Source organism: Arvicola amphibius, chromosome 2 (genome assembly GCF_903992535.2).
Source record: "Arvicola amphibius chromosome 2, mArvAmp1.2, whole genome shotgun sequence".
NCBI classification, from domain to species: domain Eukaryota; kingdom Metazoa; phylum Chordata; class Mammalia; order Rodentia; family Cricetidae; genus Arvicola; species Arvicola amphibius.
The window spans coordinates 18,425,727-18,436,439 of record NC_052048.2 but is presented as its reverse complement, the minus strand read 5'-3'; the positions used below and the strand labels follow the sequence as shown (position 1 = coordinate 18,436,439).

The 10,713-nt window shown below is 35.1% G+C and overlaps 2 protein-coding genes across 2 annotated transcripts; both read right to left on the bottom strand.

Moving 5' to 3' along the window:
• Positions 1-866: 866 nt before the first annotated feature.
• Positions 867-1,796, bottom strand: LOC119807089 (taste receptor type 2 member 105-like). The gene has a single exon (XM_038319241.1). It carries the CDS (start codon positions 1,794-1,796, stop codon positions 867-869), a length of 930 nt encoding a protein of 309 aa, XP_038175169.1.
• Positions 1,797-5,248: 3,452 nt separating this feature from the next.
• On the bottom strand, positions 5,249-6,184 carry LOC119807088 (taste receptor type 2 member 114-like). The gene has a single exon (XM_038319240.1). It carries the CDS (start codon positions 6,182-6,184, stop codon positions 5,249-5,251), a length of 936 nt encoding a protein of 311 aa, XP_038175168.1.
• Between the last annotated feature and the right edge of the window lie 4,529 nt (positions 6,185-10,713).

Below are 10,713 nucleotides of genomic sequence, written 5' to 3'. Positions count from 1 at the left end.
TGAACACAAAAGAAACACTGTTCTTTGTTTTTCAGTTCCATGTAGGAAATGTCAAGAGTGACCACAACTGTCTGCCTTGGTTCCTTTGTTTGTGAGTCCTTCTAGCGAAGTCAGATTAATAACAATGAGATCTTGCTTAAGACATTTATTCTAACTGTGTAACTTTACACAGCACAGTCTGCAGGTTGAAGTTTTTTCTCTGCCAAGTGCATGGGAATGAAAGGCAGAGTAGAAGGCTGACTGAGAACTCAAATTTTTACATGATATTAAAATCCTACCCTTGGAGTGAGATTCCAAGATACATAAAACAGCTGCAGAAGATTTCAATAAAGTTTAATACAATGATTAAAAACCAATATAAAGGGTCCATAAAGATAGCTCAGTGGGTAAAATGATTGCTGTGTAAACCATGTGACCTGAGTTCAATCTATGGAACCCGTATTTAAAAAGTTTGATGCAGTGACATGCATCTATAATCCCAGAACTAATGTAAGAAATGAGGTGCAGTTTGGTGAACTGACTGAAAGCTTTTAACTCAACTAACAGAAGCATTAATGTGACAGCAATAAAAGAGAGACCTTATATCAAGGTGGAAAGATATAACCAACTCCTTGATTTGTCCTTGTTAAAAATACTACCAACACATCTATCCCATCTTATACCTCCTATACACACATATGCATGCTGCACTCACATAGTCACACACAAACACACATGCGTGCATTCACACACAGGATAATAAATAAAAATGAAAAAGAACATAAAACATCTCCTCAAACACAATGTAAGATCATTGTACAAATTAAAATGATCTTTCATGATTTACTTCTTATTATTCTAGACTACCTATCTTTTGTTCCAGACTTTCACATGGTTCGGAGACCTTTTCCTTTCTCACAGCACTTTAACCCACTCAATACCCTAACTGAGCTTTGCTTCAGGTGATTGCTTGTTAGAATTAGAATAAATGAGTGACAGCAGGGATACATGGATGCCATTGTGAAACCAAAAATAAATAACAATTTGTTTTCTGGGATAAAAATGCAGATGATTTCTATTGAAATACCTATAAAATAAAATGTGTAAAGGATAATAAAGGAAATCAACACTTTCGTGGCTTTCACATGAGCTTCTGTGTTGAGGTCTCGGAATCCTGAGACATGTGATTGCATCCTCCTGCTGTGTCTCCAAAGCGAAATGATTAACAAGAAACATGTAAATAGGGTCATCATAAAGAGAGACAAGACTCCGAAATTGACTGAAACATAATTAATAATTGCTTTTCTTCCCTCCTGGTGGATCTCCCAGGTTCTGTTACTTTGCTTCATTTTATTAACCTCCATATTCTCCACAACGATTGAGAAGGAGATTAGCCATGAGATTAGCAAGCACCCCATTAGAAAGTAAAAAACTTTAACAGTTCTCCTCTTCATCCAGAGAAATACATAGTTGGAAAAATTTGCTATTTTCAGAAAATAGAAGATGCTGAGACTGGCAGCAAACCAGACACTCAGGTAATTCACAGTAAGCCACATGTACGAAATGCTTTCAATTAGACTGTTAGACCTATACATACTTGGGAAGAATACCTTTATATAGGCATCTAAAGATAGTATCCATATAAGACAAATCCTGGTTGTCGCCAAGCCAGTGAGAAGGAGGCCAATCTTAGAGATCTTCTTTTTCCTGGCCCAGTCCAGGCAATTCACAAGTGCAATGATTGAGTTCCCTAAAACTCCCAACACAGCCTCAGCAGTTGCAACAGAAAGGAGGACACCTGACATTGCACTCAGCATCTCTGCAGCTCCACACAGTTGCTTTTGTTACATCTATTATAGATTACCTTTTGCCAAATGTCCTCTATATTGACTGCCTGTTAGATTTTTTTCCTTTTTTTTTTCATCAAATAAAGACTTCACAGTGCATCAAGAATATGTTGTGGAGGAATCTGTGTGCAGATTAAATGTCTCATTGTAATTTGCTTATAGGCAAATGACAGTTTGCATTTCATCTATTTTGCTTTTACCTCTGAGATTATTTTGCATGTAATAAGTTTAGTAGTTGAGTAGGAGTGGTAGATATACATATTCAGAAATTAGACAAGAACCACACTGAATTTCTTGCTTTAAATATGAAGTCATCATTATGAGTTGTGCAAGGTAGTAAATGCTCTTCGAGGGGTGAGATATTGTATCACTTTAGCCTGTCAGTTTGAGACCAGCTAGCTAACCCATAGCTCTGATATGAAGAAAAAATACCATAGCTCTAAAACCAAAAGGATAAAGAAGGAAAACCAGAAAAGGAGAAAATAATCATAATTTAATTGTCTAAAGACAAATAAAACTAATTAGATATAGAAATAGAGCCACTTTACCCTAAAATATTGATTTAATGTTTAATTAAAATGTAAGCTCCTTTTTAGGTATCGTAAGTTTCAAAGTAACAAATTGTTGTATTTGTGCATAATAGCTGTATTAAGTAATAGGTTTCATAAAGATATTCTCACTCATGTACATCACAATTTAATATTCTTAACCTATATTTCTTTTTCTTTTCAATTCCCTGGACAATTTTCTGTCTCCTTTCATGTGTGTGTGTGTGTGTGTGTGTGTGTGTGTGGTGTTTGCATTTATATATTTACATATGCATTCTATCTAGGTAAAATCTAAGTTTTTTGGTTTCTCAACATTTCATATTTGAAGTTGTCATCTCTTATAGATATTAATCTTATGTTGGATATGTGCGTAGGTAATGACCATTTCTCTCCATTCTGCAGGATAGCATTTTCATTGCTGATTTACACAGAGTGAAAATGTTCCACATTTGTCTTCTGAGTCTGATCTTGTTTTCCCCAGAAGTACCCATTTTTCTACAGATGACATACTTCATTAATCCTTGGGCAGAATCAATTTCCCTTTCCTTTATCTATTCTGCTTTTCACGGACACCAAGGCAGGTTCTTTAACTTGGAAGATGTGAATAGACTTGCAATAGACATAATGTCTAAGTGTCTTGTGGTACACCGACTTAGAATCCTTGCATGTGTAGTCAGTACTGCTGTAGATAGGTCATGTGATAGTTTTTTCTTATGCTTGTGAAGATCATTCACACTGATTCCTGTGAAGGCCATGCTAAGTTACATTTCCATTAGCAATGTAGAAGAACCCCTTTTTCCAATGCCACTGTCAGCATTTGTTGTAATTTTTTTTTATGATAGTCATTCTTACTGGGATGAGATGGAATTTCAATGTAGTTTTAATTTGTATTTCCTGTATCACCAAGGTTGTTCAACAGTTTTTGAAATAGTTTTGGCATTTGTGGGTTTTTTAGCGAGGTGTTTGTTTATCTTTTCAGCCCATTTGTTTATTAAGTTGTTTGGTTTGATGGTATTTAGTATTTTGAACTCTTTATTTATTATACATATTAATCTTGTGTTGGACATATGGCTAAACAATAAAGATTTACTTTCATTATATAGGTTGTCTCTTCATGCAAATACTGATTTACAATTGATGGCTTAATTTTATATAGTTATCAGCTCTCTCTATATAAATATATATGCATACTTACAATATACACACATATATGTTTGATATTTTTATTAGATATTTCATTGGAGATATATATGTATATCTTTTTCTTCCAAGTCACTAAAATTCTCAGTCTTAATGTCCTATTACCTAAGGTTGTCCGGTTTTCCTCAATAAGGTCTTATAAAGTTCTAGTGGGTAAGCAAGAACAATGACAACAGGCTGTTTTGTTTTTGAATTCTAGAGGATTTCCTCCCTGCCCAGCAACTAGATGGCCAGTATCTGGCATTGAAATTTTATTTGTTGATATCACCAGCACTAAAGAATCATTTCATGAGTGCTTTGATCTACTTTTTCATTACTGTTTTTCTAACCATTTATCAGCGAAATCCACTATTATGACCACAGTACTAAATGAAACACCCAATGTAATAAAAACTTTGTGCTTTAAAAAAATAAACGTAACTTGCTTGGTGTTGGTGGTACACAACTTTAATCCTGGTACTCAGGAGGCAGAGGCAGGCAGATCTTTTAGTTCAAAGTAAGTTTGGTTGGCAAAGCAAGTTCCAGGACAGCCAGGGCTACACAGGGAAACCCTGTCTCAAAAAACTAAATCAAACCAAACAAAGACGCCCCCAGCTAGTTCCTTGGGCAGCTGAGGAGAGGGTGCCAGAAATGTCCAGATCCTATTGCCATACTCATGAATATCTTGCATATCACCATAGAACCTTCACCTGGCATTGGATGGAGAAAATGACAGAGCCCCACATAGAAGTACTGGATTGAGCTCCCAAGGTCCTGATGAGGAGCAAAAGGAGGGAGATCATGAGCAAGGAAGTCAGGACCGTGAGGAGTGCGTGTACCCATTGAGACGGTGGGACAGATCTAACGGGAAACCACCAAGTTCAGTTGGAATGGGACTGATGGAACAGGGGACCAAACCGGACTCTCTGAATGTGGCTGACGGTGGAGGAGGACTGAGAAACCAATGACAATGGCGATGAGCATGAAATCTACAGCATGGACAGGCTCACTGTGAGCCTTGTCAGTTTGGTTGCTCACCTTCCTGGACTTAGGGGGAGCTGGGAGGACCTTGGACGTAACATAGTGAAGGGAACCCTGATGGCTCTTTGGCTTGGAGAGGGGCAGAGTGAGGGTATGGGTGGAAGGGAGGGGAGGGAAGGGGGAGGAGGAGGGGAGGAGATGGAAATTTTAATAAAAAAATGAGAAAAAAATGAAAAAAAAAACAACAAAAATCATCCAAAGAACCAAACAACAAACAAACTGGATAAAGGTAACATTGTGTTAGGAGTAAAAAAATGTACACAAAAGTTCCATGTTCCAAATGTGAAAGTTGATTTTAACTGTCTGTCTTGTTTCCTTTTCTTTGGATCTCCTGGGGAAGGGTGTCAGTGGTCCAGGAAAGACATAGGAATCACAATGAAGTCTCGTTTTGGATGTTAGGCACACCATGGGATAGTTGATGTTTTTCCTCTGGCAAATATATGGGAAGAAGTGAAGGTGTCAGAAGACATACTGGACAAATGAACTTGCACATAGGATTAAAATCCCACCATGGGGTGTGATTACTTCAGAGGCTGTCACAGAAGTTCAGAGGATTCGAACAATGTTAGATAATAGCTAAAATCAATAAAAGAACATAGTGCAAATGAAGAGGATCTTCAGTGATTTTTTCTCTACTGGAATATTTCAGATTGTTCATTTTTCTTCCAGACTGTCATGTGGCTTTTCTTTCTCAGAGCACTTTAATTGTAATATTCTTACAGAGCCTTGCTTCAGTTGACTGTTTGCTAGAATTAGGATAAGTGAGTGACAGCAGGGATAGATAAATGCAGTTGTCAAGCCAAACATGAATAACGGGTTGCTTTCTGGGATGAACAGACATATTATATTGATGGTAACACCCATGAAATGCAGTACAAAAAGGATGATAAAAGACATTAAAACTTTTATTGCTTTCACATGAACTTCTGTGTTTAGGTCTCTGAATCCTGATTCACTCAACTGCATCCTCTTGTTGTGTCTCCAAAGGGAAATGATTAGCAGAAAACACACAATTAACATTATCATAAAGAATAAAAATATTCCCATATTGATGAAAGCATAGTGAAAGATTAACTCATTTTTCTTCATGCCGATCTGCCAGGATGCATTTATATATTGCATTGTACTATCTCTAATGATCTTTACAGCTACTGGGAAAGTAAATAACCATGACACAAGCAAGCATCCTATCAGGAGGAAGAAAACTGTATTAATTCTTCTTTTTAACCAGAGAAAAATGTAGTGGGAAAAATTTGCTATCTTTATAAAATAGAAGATACTGAGGGTGGTGGCAAACCAAAAACTCAATTGACTGATAATTATCCATAGATAACTGATGAGTTCAATGATGTTGATAGAGGACAGCAAGTGTGGAGAGACTATCTTAATGTATGCCTCTGAAATTAGTAGCCACACAAGGAAGATTCTGGAAATTGCCAAGCCTGTGAGAATGAAACTAATCTTAGATATTGTCTTGTTCCTGGTACAGTCTGTGCAGTTCACAACTGCAATGAACCCATTCCCTATAACTCCCAGCATCGCCTCACTAGTTGCAATGGAAAGGAGGACACCTTCCCCTGTACTCAGCATCTCTGCCAATCTTTAAGAAGACTTCTGTTGCAGCTGTTTTAGATTATCTGGTGTAGAAAGTCCCATCTACTGGATGCTCAATGAAGGAGTGACTTTATCTTCTTCCCTTAAAGACTTCAATGTATCTCAAAAATTCATTGCAGTGGAATCTGAAATGTCATAGTGGAGTTCCCTATGAACTCCCATAAGTCCTAGTTTGTCTACAAGATGGGGCAGATTAAAAGTCTCCCTTTCAATTTGTTAATAGGTAAATGAAAAATTCTCTTTTGTGTATTTTGCTTGTCCCTTTGAGACTATTTTGCATTGGAAGAAGTGTCAGGTTGTGAGGTTCATGGTGTGACAGCAGGAAGGGTGGAGGGTCACAGGAGACTGGGAAGTTGGTAAGAACATGAGGAGTGGCAGACTAAACAGATATACTTTGTTCGCTCTTGATGACAGCTTCAGGGCAGGTATCATCCAGGAGAAACCCAAGCACATTCTGGTACTCAAGGGGCATACACAAGTGGGCAGCATACCAGCTACATGGAGATAGGCACCTAGGCCCTACACACACCTAATGGAAGCAAGGTAAATCAGGAAATCAAGATGAGGTTTCTCTGACTGAAAAGCCATTTTTTTTTTTAAACCATGAATTGTATAAAAGTTGTACTCAGCCCTAAACTGGTATAGAATAGATTGCTGGACTTTTCAGTTTCCCCACAGATTTGATGTCAGCTATTTTGTGTTGACTTACACTGAACACCCATATCAGTACTACATTATATAAACAAACCATCCTCAGACATTTTGTTTCACAGAAATAAGTACAGAAAGGATACAAAACACAAAATCTGACATTGATTTTCATCTTTTAACTATGGAAGTTAGTATAACTAGATGACAATAGGCACATACTTAAGTCCATGCTCTCTGTTCTTTTGGGACAGGTGCATTGCTTGTCTTCATGTTTTGAGGTCAGCCTAGGTAACACAGTGATATATGTCTTCTGGGGAAAAAACCAATCCCAAATAAACAGAAAGAAAAGAAGAGAAAAATCACCATAATTTTCATTTATAAGCCCAACTTAAATGAATAAATAAATAGTATAGAGAATAACCATGTATATGCAACCAAACATAGTGGTTCAATGATAAATATAATGCTTACTCTATGCTGTAAGAGCACAGTTGCACTTTATTCCACAGCAAGGAGTCTACATAACACACTATGCTAGTGGTTATTTGTTCTGAGCCGAAGTTCAACTTAGATGACATCATAGGACAGGTCGAGGATTGTAAAAACTCATTGGTAGAGCTGTTTGTAGGCACATCCCCTGCTACAGAGAGGAAAGGATAAGGAGAAAAACACTCTGGGCCAAAGAAAGAGTTCTTACATCAAAGGAGTAAGATAGTTTATTTTGGGACTGAAACAAAGATTAGGTTCTCCTAAATTCCCTACTGAGTTTCATGTTCCTGTGAGGAAGCAAATCATGACTTTTTTTTATAGCAATAAAGTAAATAAAGTCATAGAAAGACATGCTTGTCAAGTATATTGGTGGAAATAGCAAGTATTCTCATTCCAGAAGAATGAGAAATCTCTGCTATAGGCTTTGATGCTATTTGACAACATTTTTAGTGCTTTGGATAGAAACTAGGGGTTTCGTTTGTACATAATTTTGGCATGGATGTGCTTTTCCTTTTCTATGGTAGCTCTTGAGAGATGGTCTCCTAAGGTAAAAAGAACACTTGTGAGAATCAAGATCTATGTTGAATTACAGCATTGGACCAAATTGGCAAAAATCAACATTAAGTAAGTTAGCACTTCTATGATTCTCAATGTTTATAAGGGACTTCCTGAATGCTGTTTATATTTCTTCCAAATCTAGTTTAGAAGTGAGGTATACTTTCTCATGGCTTTGTCTGCTATTGCTGCATTATGGCCCAGACAATAAATTGTGGAAAGACTTTTGATATCACAGCACAGGACTAATGGTTATTTATGTTCAAATGTCAGTATCTATTTTATTAATGTCCTCAAGTGAGTTTTCATCCTTACACCAGGAAAACTATTTATTACTTCCTGAAACCACATAATGAATTAATTGCAATAAAATCTCATCTCAAACACTTGTAACAAAATGTACTTTCTAGCAGTGATAAATTAATGTAGAGTGACAACTTTATTTTCCCAGTCGCAAGATTAACCTACCTCAGTCTAGAAAGAATATATGTATATTTCATATGGAGAAGGTCCAGAAACAATGCAAAAGTGTCTGTGTCTGTCTATATAGAAAACACTTGCATTAAATTTTTTGTTTAATCAAATTTTTTGAGAATTTTATACTCTACTTACATTGTTCTCTCCTTCTGCTATTCCTCTGAAACTTCTAAATTTACCTAGCTTGAATAGTTTGCACATTTGCTGAACATTTAATAAATTCATAATATATAGTCATTCTTTTTATAAAACTAATAAATAGTGCTTTTTTCTATTAATACAAGGTAAGTATCATCAGAACCCAAATGATGCTCTTTATTGTTGGCACCATTTATAATTCCATTATGAAAAGAAACTATGACATAAAGTTGCTGATAATTATATACAAATATATACTTATGTATACATAATTTTAAAACATGCCACAATCTTAATCAGCATCTCCCATTTACCAGTTGCATATATACATGGAGTCCTGGACAAGAAACTCATAACAACAGTCAAACAAAAGAATTTAATGTGAAATATTTAAAAGCATTTAGATGAACAAAAATTATTTTTATGTCCTATCATTTTTTATTACATTTGACTATTTAAAAATGAATGAAATTAAATTTCTTTTTAGAATTTGTTGTGGAAATAAAATTCTTAGGAAAATCTGTGCATTCAATACAAATTATGAAATTTAATAAAAGTTTTTTGATTCAGTGAATGCTCTTTTAGGTACACATTCTTTGTTTTGTTTGAAGCATTGTAATATTTTATAACTCACTTTTAATAAACTCACTTTTTAATAAATCACTTAGATCAGTGTCAAGTGTAAAGAGTACTGAAGTTTATGCCATCATTATAGATTTACCACATTTCTGAAAATGCACATAAATCCGAACTATATGCATTACTAATTAAACTCATCTATTTTAATTTTAAATTCATATTGTAAATCATTTTGTTATCTCTTCCATAAGTCTGGTGCAAGGCGGTTTTTTTGGTCTCAATTTCTAGAATTAACATTGAAAATTTCAGATGCAAACCATTCTACAAAGAATCTCAAAATTAATATTTCAACATGTACAATGAGGTAAATTTAGTTCCTATTCTATCCCAAATTACAGAGTCAATGCTTTCTAATTTTTTTATCTTGAAAGTATGTTGGATTTTTTCTGCATCTAATTAGTTGGTCATATGGCGTTTATGAATCTATTTATGTGGTAGACTGTGTTTATTGACTTACATGTATTAAGTCATCCTTGCATCTTTGGAATAAAGTTGACTTTTTCATGGTGGACTTTTCTATTTTATAGATTTTTTTTTGCACTATACATTTTTCTATGCTCCCCCTTCCTGTTCTCTTCCCTTCTACCCTCTCCCATGACCCCATGCTCCCAATTTACTCAGGAGATCTTGTCTTTTTCTCCTTCCTATTTAGATTCATGTATGTCTCTCTTAGAGCCTTTCTTAGGTTCTCTGGAGTTGTGGATTGTAGGATGATCACTTATGAATATATATATATATATATATATATATATATATATATATATATGTACACACACACATACACACACACACACACACACACACACACACACACACATATATATATATATATATATACTCATAAGTGATCATATGTATTATATTTGTCTTTCTGGGTCTGGGTTACCTAAGTCAATATGTTTTTTCTAGATCCATCCATTTACCTGCAAATTTCAAGTTGTCTTTATTTTTTACTGCTGAGTAGTACTACATTGTGTAAATACACCACATTTTCTTTACCCATTCTTCAGTTGAGGGGCATGTAAGCTGTTTCCAGGTTCTTGCTAATATAAACAGTGCTGCTGTGAATATATTGAGCACATGTTCTTGTGGTGTGATTGAGCTTTCTTTGGGTCTATGCCCAAAAGTAGTATTGCTGGGTCATGAGGTAGATTTTTTCCTAATTTTTAAAAATGTGTCTTGAATTTTATTTGTAAATATTATATTGGGAATTCTTATATCCATATTCTTCATGGAGTTCTTTATTTTATATTATCTCATTTATATATTAATGTAAAATGGGTTTCCTAAAAAGAGTTGGCATCATTTCTTCTTCCTATTTCATGGCGTGGTTTGAGAAACATTGGTTTCTGTTCTTTTAAAAAGTCTGGTAAAAGTATTCAGTGAATTTATTTAGATCTTGGATTTTTTGTTTGAAGATTGTCTATTGTTGTCTTTATCTCATTGATAAAGATGAACTTATTTAAATTTTAATCTCTTCTTGTTTTAACTTTGGTAAATCATACACATTAAAAATTTATCCATATCTCTTGAGATTTACAACTTTGTGAAGTATA

Bases quoted from the DNA above. Each gene is read 5' to 3' on its own strand.
- LOC119807089 (XM_038319241.1), bottom strand. From the start codon at position 1,796: ATGCTGAGTGCAATGTCAGGTGTCCTCCTTTCTGTTGCAACTGCTGAG.
- LOC119807088 (XM_038319240.1), bottom strand. From the start codon at position 6,184: ATGCTGAGTACAGGGGAAGGTGTCCTCCTTTCCATTGCAACTAGTGAG.